The following is a 17,404-nucleotide window of genomic DNA, read 5'->3' on the forward strand; positions in this document are numbered from 1 at the left end:
GTTCTCAGGGTTACATTTCTCCTTCTCTGTTTAAAGGTGATTGCTGGAGATGCTGGAGATGGCTGCTTGCAGCTCTAATGGCATTTTCCTTCCATTCTTTTCCTTCTTGATCCCAGGAGTATGCACTGATACATTGCAGGAAATTACTTCCCCTCTTTTTCTCTGCTGTCATGTTCCTTGATTACCATTTCTATTGTGTGCCCTAATTAGCCCGACTGATTCCTCTTTCTAAAACACAGTGATTGATGCTCCTTTAAAAATACTGCAGTGTAGAAAACAGTATTTTTACTGTCACCTTTAAAAGTTTATGGAATCTGTTTAATTGTGATTTTTCTATGGGGTCTATCCATGAAATATCAACAGAAATAAAACTAATTTGGATGTGGAGCAGTGCATTTGATTATTTGTAGTTCCCACCTCAACCAATTTATTTGACTTCAGGGATCCAGGTGCATCCTGTTGGTTTTGTCTCTCTTCTTCCATCACTGATAAATTACCTCAGTCTTGCAGCCATTTTTGTCACTTGGCACTTCTGTGAGAATTTAGGAAGGAGTATCTGAACTAAAAACACACAAAATTGCTGTAGGCTGCAATATTGCAAGTTTTTCTTTAAAAAAAAAATCTCTTTTGACTCATAAGTATAGTTTATAAAACATTTTTAAAGGGAAATTTGAAAAGGGCACAGCCCCTCTTTGCAGCTGTGTAGCCTGTGTTAGGAACAGGAGTTTTTAATAGATATTGTCTTTATCTGGATTTCAGTGCTTGATATATCAATGAAATGAAGCTCTTTTCAGCTGTTTATTTTGCTAATTTTGTATTGATTTATTGTATTCATTGGATCACTAATTCTGTATTCAGTGCAACACCTTTACATGCCATCTACCTGTTATAGGGGTAAATTTTATTTACTGTATTAGTAAGGAAAAATATAATTTACCTAATTCTAAGAATTAAGTGAAAAATAGTTTTATCAGGATTGAAAACATTTTCCATCTCTCTATTTGAGTAATACCTATGAATTTAGAATCATAATCTTAAATTCTAGATCAGTGTTTAGGATGCTCATTTTTGTTTTGTTTAGTTTTTTGGGGGTTTTTGGTTGGTTGGTTGATTTTTGAATCTGTGCAGAAGAGGATTCACCTGGGCTGTGTAGCACACCCCCAGCTCTTTAATGAGCTTTTGGATTGTATCTAGTATGACAGGCAGTGATAAAATTAATATCTTGTCTGTATGTATTTTTTTATAAACCTCAGATTCTTTTAAAACATTCTATGTGACCTGAATAATTGTTCAAGTTATTGTATTGAAACTAGTGATTTATACAGAGAAAAACTGCACTGATGTGAATTGAAAATACTGTTGATAGATGGCAATTATCTCCTTCGTCATTTCTTCTAATAATTTTCATAAAAAACATCCATAGAATATTGCAATGTGGAAATGACAGAAGAGTCACTGTGGAAAAAAAAAAAAAAAAGAAAAAAGAGCTGAAAGAGGAAGAACATTTAATTTCATTTACCTATCATCATTATGTAATGATATTGGAAGAAGCAGCCTTATACCTCCCTCCTTTTGTCTCCCCTGCCTTGCGCCTCTCTAGAGTCAAGGGTTTGAGTCATGCTCCCATCAGTTCTCCAAATCTAGGAATAGAAATATGAGAAATATTAGCAGAGATATTGTCAAGAGAAGAGATTGGCTGCAGCATATGAACACAGATGCATTTAAGTGCAGACTACAGCACTATTACTCATCAAATTTATTGCAAACAAAAAAGGGAAATCAGTCTATTGTCCCCCCAAAGTTGGGTCATTCTGTCATTACCTGTCCTGTCCCCTCCTTACTCTCTGTAGGAACTAAATCAAACCAGGGCTTTGCTTTCTCTATACCATGGAGTCTTTTATTTTTGTAGTTTGAACTAACTAGCATGTTTGATAATTTATAATCTTTGACTGACCTTCCTCCACTGGATTCTTCCTCAGGTTTCTAGCAACTCATGCTGCACAGTTTCACTATCAGTTTGGCCATGAGCAAAGTGAATCCCCCTCACAGTCCATTCATGACCTGAATAAAACAAGAATCACATGAGAAAGATCAGATTATTTAACCAGATAGTACTCATCATCAAAGGTTGTCCTCATAGCTTTATTGTCCTACTTTTGTAATATCCTAATCTTGATTTTGTGATTGTATTCTTCCTTTTTCAATATAGAGCATCCAAATTTCATTGCAGTCTTTTTTTTTTCCATGTTCTTTTCTATCTTTTCTAGACATTTCTACTAAAATTTAAATTGGTTCAAGTAATATCACAGTTCCTTCTTTATGCACAGTGGTGGAATGGAACAAACCTTATTGGGTTGCTCTTTTTATAAGTGATCAGATAGCAGAGGGATAAGAGGATTTTAAAATTTAAATCATTCACAATAGAACAAATATGAAAGATGCCAGTCTCACAGGGAATTAGTGGGATCCAGTAAGCAAGGTTAAAAAATATATGAGGTGGAAATGCATAACAAAATGTGTGATTCAGAAAGATTAAAACTCCTCTTCCACAGCTACTGATAGTTGCCATTCATTGTAAATGACAGCAGAGTCTTCTTTGATTTAATTTGATTGATGAGCTCTCAGCAAGCTATAAAAAAATCCATTTTCATGACAAATGCCTCCCCACCCACAGACCAACAGTGTCAGACATACCCACAGGTTGTTGCTAAGTTTCCTCTGGACTCATCTCACTTCAGCTAACACTGTAGTGATCAATTCAGATGTTATGAAACAGAAACAACTGAAAACTGGAAAGTTGGACAATGATGTGCTCCCACAGAGCAGTGAAAATGCTGCTTTTTATTTTTAAAGAAACAAGGTTTTATACCAGTCAGATGAGCACTGTGTTTGCATTTTCTGGGCTTTGTATCCACATGTTGTGCACCCCTGAGGCTGGGGGAGAACTTAATGGCTGTAAGAGCCTCCAGCAGGAAAGACTCTTACACAAAAGAGCCCAGGGCTGTGTTTTGGAGTGATGGAACTCTTCTTTAGTGCATTGAGCAACCAAAAAAACCCTTGAAGATGCTGTTCCTTCCAAATCCTGGTGAAGCTACAGCAGAGCACATTCATAGATGTGCTATCTTTTATGAAACCAATTAATATATCAGTGTTTCTCTGCCTAGTCACTCATATTTAATAGGAGAAACCTGTAGTGATTTGAATTGTTCATTCAGATACCCTGCTAATTACTGAACCTTTAAGACAATATACTGTCTTTCCCCAGGCTTTATAAAAGTAAAATTTCACACAGTTCCTATAATCAGTAACTCACCAAGTCACTTCTGGTAGAGAACATTAGGGGAAACAAGATAGCACCCAGTGATTTGGAAGATAGAAAAAATACTCTATGGTAACACAGATAAAAACTTTGGGTTTTGTTTGGGTTTTTTTTTTTTTTGTTGTTGTTTTTTTTTTTTTTTTTTTTTTTGAGTAGTCATCATTAGAAACCGTTTGTAGATTTTCTGTGGAAAATTGTAAATTTAGCAATTATTTTGGTTAATTTGCCACTGAAACACCATAATTGTTATCAGAGTCTAAGCTTAGATATTTAGAGCAGCTGAAGAGCTGCATTTCAGACTCAGGCTGCATATTCCATAACTCTGACACAGTAACAGTTTATTTTCTTTCACCATGAATGCTGGCAGTCAGCTCTGAGTTATCCAAAGGGATGAGTTTTCACAAGCTTGTGATCATTTTGGGGCTTTCACCTTATGTTATGTTATCTTGCTGTTTTTATTTGGAAATATCAATAATCATGATTGTGAAATTCTGCATTTGGGTGAGGAGTAGGTAAACCTCTCAGTTGAAAAGTTTCACTATATCCCTGTAGTTTCTCAGCCACAGAATTTGATGCACACTTGGCTTAAGGGATAGATGTACTTGAGTTGACTTAAAAAAAAAGTAAAATTATCTACCTTAATCCATTTATTTTTGTCCTCCACCTTTTCCATGAGTATGTATGTGCTTTTTTTTAAAAGACTTATGATGTCAAAAACATAATTACCTTAAATACAATGGAAACTACCATTTCAGAATAAAACATTTGCTTTTTGTTTTAATTAGAAATTACTCTTCTCCTTGAGTCCTGTTTTGAAATAGTGAAGTTATTGAATTTTAGATGAAATACTTCTCTTGAAAGAGAATGCTGTGTTTATTTTGATCAAAAGTTATTTGTTGTTTGGGGGACAGAAGGGAAGAAGGAATGATTTCAGGACTGACTGACATGAATTTCAGAAGTAGGAAGGATTTTAAAGAGCACTCATTTTTCTCTGAATGAATCTGTAATCTGGAATTGTCAGCTCTTAAGTCACAAATGTCACATATGAAATAATGCAATAATTTAATATTTATCAGGACTCCTGGATTTGCCTTACCTCTTCTCTTCTTCCAGCAAAGCTAAGAGGAGTCAGAGCTTACAGCCTGTATTTACAGTGCTGCCTTCTTCCCTGCACCAGACCTGCTGCCTTTCCAATCAGTGCAAAATTGCCACTCACTATAATCACAATTGAATCAAACCAGTAGCCTACTTTCAAGGGGAAGATCCCTGCTGTTCCCACCCCTTTTATCTCTAACACCAGAAATCCTCTTTTTTTTTATTCCCTGTCAGTGGCAGCAGGGCAGGATACCTCCCTAATGTCTATTCAGCAAAGTCAGAACAACACACTGGGAGGAGAACTGCTGAAATTGCTGGGTCAAAATTAAGCTCTTGAAATTGCATTTGAAAAATTGGCTCTTGGGTTCTGAGAGGCAATCAAGTGTTATCTTTCTCAGTGTCATCTCACTCCTTTTCATTCAGCTACTACTGAAACTGCTTTTATATCAAGAAAAGCCTTCAGAATCAGAAGAAAAACTGATAATGTATATGTTATCTATAAGTGAAACTTTTTGATACCTCAATTAGTATGAACTGATACTGAATCCATTAAATGCATACTTTGAGGTACTCTTTAAAAACACCTAATTTTAAATATTTTTGTATCTTTGTATAGTCTATGTATTACAAAAAAAGGAAATACTGCCTATTTCCTGTAGCATTGTAAAGAAAATAGTCTTGAATATGTTAAAGTGAGAAAATGCCACGTGGAACCTCAAAATTATATTCATAGTGCTGGAATATTTCCATTATACCACTGGAGAAGTCAGGAGGAAAAGGAGCCTGTAAAATCTGTACATGTCTGAGTTGCTCTTTCATTTTTAATGTTTTCATATAGGGAAGCCAGAAGACAGTAGCTGCAGCACATGCTGGCATGTGGTAGCTGGCAGGAAAACAAAGAAATTTCTGTTTAAATGTGTGTGATGAAGTCTGAGGATGATTTTAAAATATTATCTTGGAATGCATGCCTGACAGATCTGGGAAAAAAAATATTTTAATGGCTTGTTTCTGCTTTAAAGGCCAGCAAAAAAAAAGGCTTGTGACCTTGTGCTGTGGTTAAGAGCAGCAGGGACTCCAATTCCAAGGAAATGGGGAAGTGATGAGCTCTGAGCATCCCAACATTCCCTATCCCAAAGCTGGCTGCTGCCCAGGTTGTTTCCTAACCCAGTCAGGATAGCCTCAGGTTTGTGCTGGAGGGTGTCAGCATCTCCTTCCTCCATCCCTTCCTCCATCCCTTCCTCCATCCCGTCCTCCATCCCTTCCTCCATCCCTTCCTCCATCCCTTCCTCCATCCCTTCCTCCATCCCTTCCTCCATCCCTTCCTCATCCTCCAGCCCCTCGTGCCCACAGGGACCAGCTGAGGGTTTCCCTGCTCTCAGTGGTTTCTTGGGGTGCTCTAGGAAGTCAGACCCAGCCAGAAATATTTGGGGATGTCATCCCTGTCTCATCAAGGAGTTGTGGGGGTAAATATATTAGCTATTGCAATTTTTCCATTACTTCAATAGTCAAGCCATATAAACAGCTCTGGCAGATAAGAAGTTATCTCACTCTTTTTGATTAATACATGTACATAAAACAGATAGTATTTAGTGATAGGAGGGAAGTTGTTTAGAGACAATTTCAAGCAGCACTGTGGACTAACTAAAAATTGGGAAGTTATCTTTCTTACCAATTCCCCATTATATACAAAGAAAGGATTCTATTTGTTCTTCTAAGTCCATAAACCTAAAAAAAAAAAGTGTCAAGAATTGTATCATTGAAACATCTATATCTAGATTGGAAACAAGCAGCACTATTACTGCTTGGAACAGATTTTATTTATGACCAAAATCTTCTTCTATTAATGAAACTTATCTTCTTACTTTGCAGCTTGCAGGCCTGGATTCTATAAAGCATTTGCTGGAAATGTGAAGTGCTCCAAGTGCCCTCCACACAGTTTGACTCACACAGAAGCAACTTCTGTCTGTCAGTGTGAAAAAGGTTATTTCAGAGCTGAGAAGGACCCACCAACTATGGCATGTACCCGTAAGTCTGATCATTATCAATATCTACAATTCTGCTGCCTCATTTATTTGCTTTTGTATTAAAAAAAAACCCACAAAACCTATGAATTTGTGAAGAATTCACGTGTTAATCAAAAGAGATTTTTTAAAATCAAAATTTGAGCATCCTATTTCTGCTTAGTGTTTAGATAACCTTAAACCCATGTTTCTTAGTTTGGTGACTTTTGAACTTGTAATTCTGAGATATAGTAGGAGGAAGTGTAATCATTGCCATATAGATAACAATGTGGTGTTTTCACTGCCAGTCATGTGCATCTTAGATACTTGAAAATTTGCAGGTGCAAAAACTTTCAAAAATCTGGACTCATGTAAAGAAAAAAACTTGATATTACATGCTCTGCTGTCTTCTCAGATTTAAATGAAAAGTATATTACAAATATAATCCCCAGTCAATCAAATAAAAACTAAACAATTTAAAAAAGACAAGAAAATAATTAAAAAAAAAATATATCCAGTAAGAATGAGATACAATTAAAACCTCTCATCACCTTCTTTTAACAGTTATTCACTCTCATGCAACCTGTGATAATGAAAATTCATTAGATTTTTTTTGGTAGAATCTTAGAATGCATAATTCTGTGATTTTTTTTTTTTTTTTTTTTTTTTTACTAACCTAAATTTGTCCCTAAGACAAACCTGATGTCTAGTAATCTGGGGGCAGAAATTATGAGAAGAGATTTTTATTACTTTGATCAATAAGCTTATGTCTAGAAATATATAGTGTAAGTTTTCTTACCACTTAATAAAATATTTCTAATAGATTTTCATTCATGGTTCAGTACTCACTGGGATTAATTTATTGATTATAAAGCAACTATATCTGTTTAATCTCAAAACTGGAACAAACAGCAGTATCTGAAAAACTGTGTGTGAAATACTATATTTTAATAGGCTATTAAACCCATTTAATAAAGGTGATTAAAGACTTTGCAGAATCCTCTAAGACACCCTGATTTTGGTATAACACTATTAATTCTTTTGGTGGTGGATTTTAACTTGGTAATTTTTCTGCCACAGTTAAAAGAATTCTAAAAAAACTAAAATATTAAATTCATGAAGTATTTTGACAGATTAAGTATACAAAATTTTCAAGAGATAAAGCCCTAAAGACAAAGTGCTGTTGCAGTAACTATCAGTGCATAGCTGTGTTTTGGGATGTTTTATGCAGCATCACATAAAAATAAATGAGCTGACTAAACTGAGCTACTTCATCTGCTCATGCTGGTTTTTCCAATGACACTGGACTGGACAAATTTGGAATAGACCTGATAGTTTAAAACTGATTTACAAATTCATAGGCACTGAGGTTATTACTGAAACCCAGACATTGTCCATCCACTTCATGAGGGTGATGGTCTCTAAAAATGGTGCTCCTGAGACCCAAGGCAGAAAATTGTGTAATCTTACAGATGTTTTTTAGAGAAGAAGGTAGGTCCCAACCTCTGGATACCTCAGGGGCTCAGGGTTCAGAGAGTCCCAGCTCACTCTGGAGTGGAGCTCATGGGCTTGGCATTTTTCATGAAGTATGTGAGGGAACAGACAGTGTCCTTTAGGCTTCCCACAGGAAAATTATGATTACAAATAATTCCACTCAAATCAATGCCTCAAGCACAGGCCATTAAAAACTTACACCCACAACCAACACATCCCAGATGTTCTTGACACTTTCATGCTTGGGAAGAGGGTTTCACTCATACATTATGCAGAGGTAGCTCCATATTATTTATAAGTCATTGATTTTTCAAAGCTGAGAGAGAGTTCTTTGAAAAAATTACTCATACATGGCATTGTGATTCCATAATTATCTTTCAGGGCACAATTTCAAGCCCTGATAACCTGATATGTGGATAAGGTAGGGAGGAGCATGAGAGCCCTGTGGCATCAGAGTGCAGTTACTTCAACCCTCTGCTGATTTCTCAACAAGTATGAGTGCAGAGAGCTGCTTTGGCTGAAAACTGTCAGCAAAAACTTGGTGCCAGGCCTCCACATTGCTACTGAGAATATCAGTCAGAGTTACTGAGTGATTCAAGACAACAAAAAATCAACCACAGCAGGATATCACAACTTGGGAGAAGGAAGAAATAGACAGTGAAGCACGTTCTGGTTTCTTGGTTCAGTGCCACCATGCATTGTCTCCCACTCAGCCTAGGCTGCAAGGTATCAGTGCTGCATTGATTGTCACAGCAGATGTATTCATCTTGCACCCACAATGATGATTATTTCACTAATTGTCAGCTCTGCAAATGACACTGAAGCTTTTGACAGGCAGACTGTGTTCTTATCTTGCACATCAGCAGTAATGAACAGTCTTCAGGCCAAATTATTCCCTAAGTGCTATCTTTAGTCCCACTGCTTTCAAATTAGTCTCTCAGTTATTAAAGTTATGTTTCTGTCATAAATACAACCATGCTGCTTTTGGTGGATCTGTGCAGATGTGGCTAATTTAAATTTAATAAACAAAGGTACAGATATGAGTGGAACTTGGATCGTTCCTTCCAAAAAGTGATGTTTTATTCTAATAAAAGGAGTTGAAAAGTTTTAAGAAAATGAGGAATTTTGACTAAATAGACAGAAAACGCTGTGCAGAAATGAAATGCCATTTTTACATAACCACATTTTGGGAAAGATCTACATTTTCCATATTCTTTTTCAGGTGTATATCTTGACATATGAGATACGACTTAGAAAATTTTCTTGGACCTTTGAAAGGAGAGATATTCTTAAATGAAACACAGAATGAACAGTGGATTCCCCATACAAATGTCTTCATGTTCATTCATTTTGACTGACTTTATTGATGCCCATTTTATTTGCTTCCCCATGCCCTGCAAGGCAATGTGCCTAAGATTTTGTTATATCATTTCATTCTTGTATAGGGTGAGGCACTATTCCTCACTCCAGAACTCTTCCTCAGTACTGAGAAACCTGCATATGCAGCATTATGGAAAAAAACCTCACTTGGATTTAAGACAGGCATCCACTTTTTAAGATGAGCCTTAAATCCACTTTGATTAAATCTGTGAAAGTACTATATGCTTTTACAAAATTGTACAGTTCCCATTTTTGCTTTATGTAGCTGCATTTCATAGAGATGAGTGTTCACTTTGTGGAACAGCGTAATAGAAATCTAATTTCAATAAGAGAAATGAAAATTACATTAGAATATATTGTTAATCTCCTTCTCCTAGGCTCTTTTCATTTGACTTACATTTCTTATCAATCTCTAACTGCTACTCTTCCTTCTTATTGTATTCCTTTGCCATATGCAAGTACTCTATCAGTGATCTCTCTGCATACACAGTGAGCAACAAATAGCATCATATCTAATCCCCTGTCTGATTACTCTGTACATAAAATCTAACATTTCCCCCTATAAAGTAATTGGATGAATTGATCCATCTTTTCAAGGTCAGGCAGGCTTATATTGGTTGTCTCAGTTGTCTGAATGCCTCTCTTTTAATGTTGTGCTTAAACAATTTGAACCTAACTTATACTATGTTCAATAACCTCTGCCACAAAGTGTATACTCTCTTTTCAAGAATCAACTGAATTTCAGCAGCATAATCAGGCAACACACTTGAAGTCTTTACTGCCTCTATTTTTAAATGTACATATATATATGTGTGTGTCTATACATATATTTATATCTATACACTTTTTTGCAATTTAACATTATGCTCAGATTTGGGATATTGGTTCACAGTCACTTCCTGCCTGTCTCACAGGAGAAGAATAAGTGGAAAGGGAAAAATGTAATTCTACATCAAGTGACACTATTTATCTATGGTACATATATAGATATCAAAATGTAATTATCAACTCAAGGGGCACAGCCAGATGCTGATTCTGAGTGTCCTAAGGTGATGGTTAATCTTTGCCCTTCTCCTGTAACTTCAGCAGGCAAATGACATAAAATTCTTAGAATCCAATAGTATATAATGAACAGTTCTTACTTAAAAAGCAACCAATTTTTTCCCCAGACAGTCTTCACTCTCAAGTGTGTAAAATACTGCATTGCCCTCACCAGAGTTCTGCAGTGCTGGGTTTGCTCCTCTTCCTTCCATACACAGGAAAATGCATTTTGCCTTCAGAGAGGATGAGAATACATAAAACAAGAAGTGCAAATGAGTGCATGAGGCACAAACTCAGCTCTGTTCTCTCAGAGCAGACCTTAACCATAAGGCATCTATGCCAGTCTCCTCCACAGAAAGTGTCAAAATACTTCCTCATTGTAATTTGTAAATTAAGCAAAAGATATTACTCATGCTCTGGCTGAGTTCCATCTCAGCAGAAGAGCTGCATGTTTTTGTAATGCCCATCCATCTGAACTGTATTTTATTCTTTTGCATAAAATTCAGAGTCACAAATTTTGCTGTGAGGAAAGAATCCCTTATTTGCACCACTATACTTCTTTTTCTTAAAAATCAATATAAAGGCAAACCTCGAGAGCTTTGCATACAGATGTCTGAAGAAGGGCTATTGCTGCCAGCTTTTTCCAATGTGCCAAATAATCTTTGTATAATTTATAAATGATAACAAAGCAATCAGGCCGCATTTATAAAAGCCCAGTGACACATAATTTAGCTGAATCTGAGGATTACAATTAATTGTCTCTCTTTGTTCCAAGTTCTAAATCTTAGTAAATGATTCACTGCATGTCATTACAGCTTAATATTTGCATGAAATCACAGTTTAACTGGCATAATTTAACAGCAATTAAAAAGCTATTTAATCCTCATGCAAATTGGCATGAGGGGCCTTGAGTATGAAGTGTGTTTTAGGGCTTTTCCTGCATTTGCAAGAGGACAGTCATATACCTTAAGACACCTCTAACATAATTGGTAGTTTTCCTTTTCACTGAAATGTGAATGCACAGTAATATGTGTTTTCCCTTACAATTGAGAAATAAGTCACAAATCATGACTCTAAGAACCTTCACTCTCTAGTACAAATGAAAAATAAATAATTTTCAAAGGAGTATTTTATTTACTGTATTGGTTCTTTTATAGATGCCGTTCCATTTACTACAAAGAAAATCTGACAGAAATTAAAATCCAAAAAGCCAGACAAAACTCTCCTTTTTCCCAGATTCATATTAATTCCTGTTTGGGCCTGCCAAAATTGATGAAATAATATCAAAAAAGCTTGAGCTGTGATGACCTGTTGTCATAATATCTATAGTTTATGTAGGATTAAATTTAAGCCAGTTTTAAAACATTGACTCCAATCCTTCAAGCAATTACACAGCTGCTTAGTTTTAAGTGTGTGAATATTACCAATTATTTCAAGGGGATTACTCATCTACTTCAAGTTATTGCACATATGGAAAGGCAATTGTGGCTCATCCTCCATATTCCTAAAACTCCTCTATGGTTTTAACAGTGGGAATTTCTTAAGACCCAGTCATTATTTAATTCTCACAGCATGGTTTTAGAGGAAATACAATTATTCCTGTCTTCTGAACATAAATAATAAGAACTGAAGCTAAAGTAATGTGTGCTGTTTTTAGCTTATTCTAATCTGAGGACTTGAGGTGCCTCAGCAGTGCTCAGTACAGAGGGCAGTCACTAGATCACTCTATATATTTATTTTTATATGCATGTGTAAAGCCTCAGATGATTTCCCTGTGATCCTACACAATAACCTGTTGGGCATTCCATGACTGTTGTGCAGTGAGTGGGGAATTGGCAGTGCACAGCCAGTTCTGCAGCTGCTTTTTGGGGAGAGCTCCCCCACAATCTGCCTGCTTTGCATTCCTCCTCACAGCCTTAAAGAAATGCTTCTTCTCCTGCCTCCTGATCATCCTTTTAGACCTTTATGTTGAAAAATCTATGTCTTTGCTCTTATCCTGATGCTGAGGAGATGCCAGGTAGAAAAAAAAGAAAACTTGTAAAGTGTTTTATGCCTAATAGTCTTGGCCTGTTGCAGCCTAACCCTGCTAATGAACAGCAGCAAAGAAATCCCTGGGGATAAGCAGTGAAGGATAGAAAGAAATATCTGGCAGTGTAGAACTAATACAAACAATTTTACCTCTTGTCGTTATTCCAAAGCTGTTATTTATTTATTACTCAATTTGTCTCTTACAAAATGTCAAAGATTTTAAGTCTCAGAAAAATCCTACATTACTAGACATAAAATAAGGATATAAACTTTGTGGTTAGAGCTCTGCTTCAGTATCCCACAGCATCAAGAGGCATTTGTTGAAAATGTGTGTTATCTAGTCTATGTTCGACATTCCTAAGTCATTTTTATGTTGCCTTAAATTATTTCTGAATTGATTCTAAGTTATTTTGATTATTCAGCTTTTTATGATGTCACCGATTTATTGTTCCTGCTTTTTTTGTATGTAGATAACTGTGGCCATTACAGGCCCAGGAAGAGTGTTAAAGGGTTTTTCCAGTCTGGCTTTCTCAGGCTCGGCTGGGATTTTTCCCAATCTAGAGCTTCTTTCTCTACTGTAAACATGAGAGAAAGAATTGTAACAAAAGATAAACACCTGTGAGAAGCCTGGGACAAGAGGTGTTTCCTTCTCTGATCAATGAACTGTCTGTATTTTGTTATGCACAAAGTGTCTTATTTAAGGGAATGGCTTCCTTCAATAAATTGCTCTTTCTTGCACCATGCAAGACAGTACCATGTTACTGTGTCCTTAAACAGCAACAGACAACTTTTAATTTTTGTATCAAATCTGTCATTGAACTCTCATTTCTCCAAAGCACATAACCTCGTCTGGCTGGCTTACCAACCTTCCCCCTCCATTTTTACTCAGGGCCCCCCTCAGCCCCGAGGAACGTGGTGTTCAACCTCAACGAGACGGCGCTGCTGCTGGAGTGGAGCCCCCCGAGCGACACGGGCGGCAGGAAGGACCTGACCTACAGCGTGGTGTGCAAGCGCTGCGGCGCGGGCGCGGCGCGCTGCGAGCTGTGCGGCGGCGGCCTGCGCTTCGTGCCGCGCCACAGCGGCCTCACCAACGCCTCCGTCACCGTGCTCGACTTCGTGGCGCACGCCAACTACACCTTCGAGATCCAGGCCACCAACGGCGTCTCCGAGCTCAGCTTCTCCCCCAAGCAGTTCACAGCCATCACCGTCACCACTGATCAAGATGGTGAGTGATAGGCGTCGCCGTGTGTCTGGCGCTGGGGGGGGGTTGCTTTGTTGGGGATGGGTTTTAAGGGTCTTTCGTGATGAACCCGTTGCTCTCGACCCCGTTACACAGGATACAAACCCGCGTCTTTCTGTTCAAAATCGAGTGCTAGCTTTAGCCATCAGAGCAGCTGTGTCTGTTTCATCAGCACCAGAGTCCGGCTGGTGCTTTGGCAATTTCACACCACAGGTTGTTCTTTACAACTCCACACTTCAAAGGCAGAGTGAAAGTGATCTCCCTTTCCTTGGTATCTGTTTCAAAACACTAATTCTGCATGTCTCGCTGTAAGATACTTCTGCATGTGTATAAGCCAATTTCTCAGCTGAGCTATCCTAAGAGATTAATTTATATTCCTTTAATTGTAAACTTTGCGTTATTATTTTGAGCTTTTTTTTGCCACCATTTCAGTCTGAATTCATGTCCAAGGTGAATCTTTTTCAGTTTCCATGTTTCTCACAGAACTCTGTATTTTTTGTTTATTTCTGCAACTTTTTCTCCTTTAGAAATACTGGAAACAGCATCTTAGTTTAGCAACAATGCAATCCATATAGCAATGATCTCTTCTGGCTTGTGTAACTCTAGTCAAGAAGGTTATTTCAGAATTATCCCTTGCTGACATTTGTTCCAGAAATGTTTTTCACCTGCTGTGCACTGACATTGCTGCAGTGTTTAGTGTAGAACAGGAACTGAGCTGGCTGAACTACTGTTTGGAGCAGAACACATTTGATGATACGTTTCTGCTTAGTGAAAGTGCTAATGTTCAGAAGGATCCTGTTATGTTCCACTTGTAGGGAAGACCCTGAGTTTTTTCACTGATCAGCCTAGCAAAAATCTGCTTACCTTTGTATCTGGGACGAGTAGTTTTGTTGATGAGTAAGTAATGACTCGTTTGCCTTTGGGCATACAGAAATGAACAGCTTGCTGTGATGATGGTGATAATAATGGCAGTGATGGCAATACTAATAATATTCATGAAAATTGATTTGGAAAAACACAAAACCCACTCACTCACTGTCCGTGATGGTAACAGAAGAGCTAATTACATAAGATGCCTAATGATATATAGACCTTACACTCAGAAATGCCTGAAGCACTGAGGCAATGTATCATTTTGAAAACCTGCATCTCTCTTTTCTTTTCTCACTAAAGGGAGAAAGTGAGGTTCCAGAAACTTTCCCTGTGTAAATTTCCTTTTGGATGTTTTGCTCCCTGGTATCAAATGCAGTCACCAAGCTTGCCCAGGTGGAGGTCACCTGGAATACAGTTCATTTTTAAAGTTGGTAACAGCTGTGTGAACACAGCTTGGGATATGCATTTAAGTGGTAGGCTTTTAAAAAATAATGTCTTTTGATGTTGTCTGTCCCTGGTTTAAGGATATAGATTTTCTCAGCAGTTTACTCAAAACAGGGAAAAGACCAATGTTTTGGTAGTTTTTGACACATTGACAGTAAACTCTAGACTGTTTGCATTCCCTTTAATAATTCTTACATTACTCAAAATGCTACTGGAAAGGCTTCAGAGGATTTAAGACCAGATTTTCAGAATATCTGTCAATTTATCTGGATATAAAAAGACAGCTTTGCATGAGAAAGCACTGTAATAAATGAAATGTAGTCATCTATAAAATGTAGTTATGAAGATAAAACCATTTTTGTAAGTTTATAGGCTGTGTAGTTGTATAAAACTATAAGCATGGTGACTATATATTTAAAAGGACAAGAAAAAAATGCAGTGGTGCATGAAATGTGGAAGAAAATTCATGGAGTTTTTGTTGATGGAAAGTATGGAGAGAAAAGTGAACATCTTTTTGAGTTACCTTTAGTCATAAATAAAAAGGGATATGGAAAAAGCTAGGATATGCAACCTCAGAAAAGTAAGCTATAGAGCTAAAGCTTTGAAACATTGCAGACATTTTATTATAAACACACTGTTGGCAGTCTTTCCTTATAATCTTAATTCTGGTGAAATGGACAGTCGTTATTGCATGATGCTGAAGGTTTGTGCACATATTCATGGAAAACAATGATCCAAGATTAAACAAACATATGACATGAAAACAAATCAGAAATATATTCATTTTTACAAGGACCACTTTACCAGAAGTCAAAAGATACTGGTTTAAATATTTTTTCTTTTTTTTTTTTTTTTTTTTTTTTGGCATTTGATGTGTGTCTAATGTAAAAGATACAGGTGTTCAGTAAATTATACCCACACAACATATTTATCCCATGTTCATACTACCTTTTTATATGCAATCTTTTCCTACATACTGTTTTTGGTATGCACATTGCATGAAGTGCAAAACCTCTTTATAGATATATAAATTGTTTTATTCAGTTGTCATGTCTTTGTTAAGAATATTAATAAGGACCAAAATTTTCTGCTGATGTAAATCCAGACTATTCTGTTAGCTCCAATAATTTAGAGTAGCTGGCATTTTATTTTCTTTGAGCATATTGGATTTACTTCCCTCTAGTGGCCTTTCCTTTTGGATGGTTTGTGTGAAATTAACAGATTCATCATTAAACATGCAAAATTATTAGCTTGTTCTTCAGGGAGTTTTCTTTTCTCTCTTTTTGGAGAACAATGCTAATGTTGGCATTTTGCTGAATAAAGTAATTCAGTGAAGAGTTCTGTGGGCATTCACAGAAACAGAAGAATTATACTGTTCCACATTAGTGAAGAGAGTAGTCTGAGAGCATCAAAGAGGGGGAATATTTGCTGACAGGAGAAGTGAACTAATTCAAAAGTGATTAAAGCTGATTTTTATGCACAGAGCCCTACCACAACTAATATTAAAATCTTAACTGCCTCCTCATGCAGTCACAAGTATCAACAAGATTAAGTGTGGTACTCAGCTTTAACAGTGGCAAAGAGCAGACTGAAGGAAAGTAACACTTTAAAAAGGCTTTGCAAACTGCATCCCTCAAACCTCTCTGGAATCTGATGTCTAAAGCATTACCAGACCTGATCAAATACTAAAAAAAATTATTGATAATAATACAAGTAAGTCTTGTAAAATTCACTTGGTAATATTGATCACCTTTTCCTTTCATTTTATACAAAGACTCAAAGTTTGACATCCATGGGTTTGGTTTTTTACCCTTGGCATCATAAGGAAACAAAATTTCTGTGGCCACATTGTCTGTCAGGCACCATAAAGAAATGTGAACCTGTAAGCCAAAGTGAGTTTGGTAACAGTGAAAAAGATTCAACAGAATTGTCAAGAATGACCCTTCAGAGTCACCCAGCCCCTGGTTTGGCCTGCAGGTTGAATAGCAAAGTTCAGCTATGTGAGGATTGCTTTTTGTGTTAAACACCAGCTGACTGACCACTCAGCCTGCCTGTTGGCTGGTTAGCCAAGAAAATATATATATTCATGGTCTTGTACTGTCAAATCATGTGCTGTGTCTTGTCCAAACAGTGTGGCAAACAAGGATGGGACAGGCTGCTGAGAAGTACAAATGTTGCAGATGGAGAGATGAGGGAAGTGATCTATGTGCTACCCTTTGTCTCAAAAGAGAATAAATCCCTACTTTGAACTCAGATAAATGGACACACAAACACGATTCTGCTCAGAAAAGCACTTAAGCAAAGTTCCTGCTCAAGGAGGAACGTTAGCACATATTAAAGCTCTTTCCCAAATCACTGCTGAAGTGATTTGTAAACAACTGAAAAATAAAACATGTTTTCACAAAAAGCCTCATCAAAAAATGTTTTACAATGCTATTGTTCAAAAAAGTGCCTGGATGCCTTTTCTTTATGAGAGAGAGAAAGTTTTAT

At 36.9% G+C, this 17,404-nt stretch overlaps 1 protein-coding gene across 1 annotated transcript in view; it reads left to right on the forward strand.

Annotated features, from left to right (window-relative positions):
* The window catches only part of EPHA6 (EPH receptor A6), a gene marked incomplete at its 5' end in the record, with an annotated part of 346,119 nt that overhangs the window by 155,935 nt on the left and 172,780 nt on the right, over positions 1-17,404 (forward strand). Inside the window, 2 exons of the mRNA XM_079308574.1 lie at positions 6,284-6,439; positions 13,247-13,582. Coding sequence (XP_079164700.1) covers positions 6,284-6,439; positions 13,247-13,582 — 492 coding nt within the window. The remainder of the gene's footprint in view (positions 1-6,283; positions 6,440-13,246; positions 13,583-17,404) is intronic.

Source organism: Erithacus rubecula (genome assembly GCF_903797595.1).
Source record: "Erithacus rubecula genome assembly, chromosome: 1".
Classification (NCBI taxonomy): Eukaryota; Metazoa; Chordata; class Aves; order Passeriformes; family Muscicapidae; genus Erithacus; species Erithacus rubecula.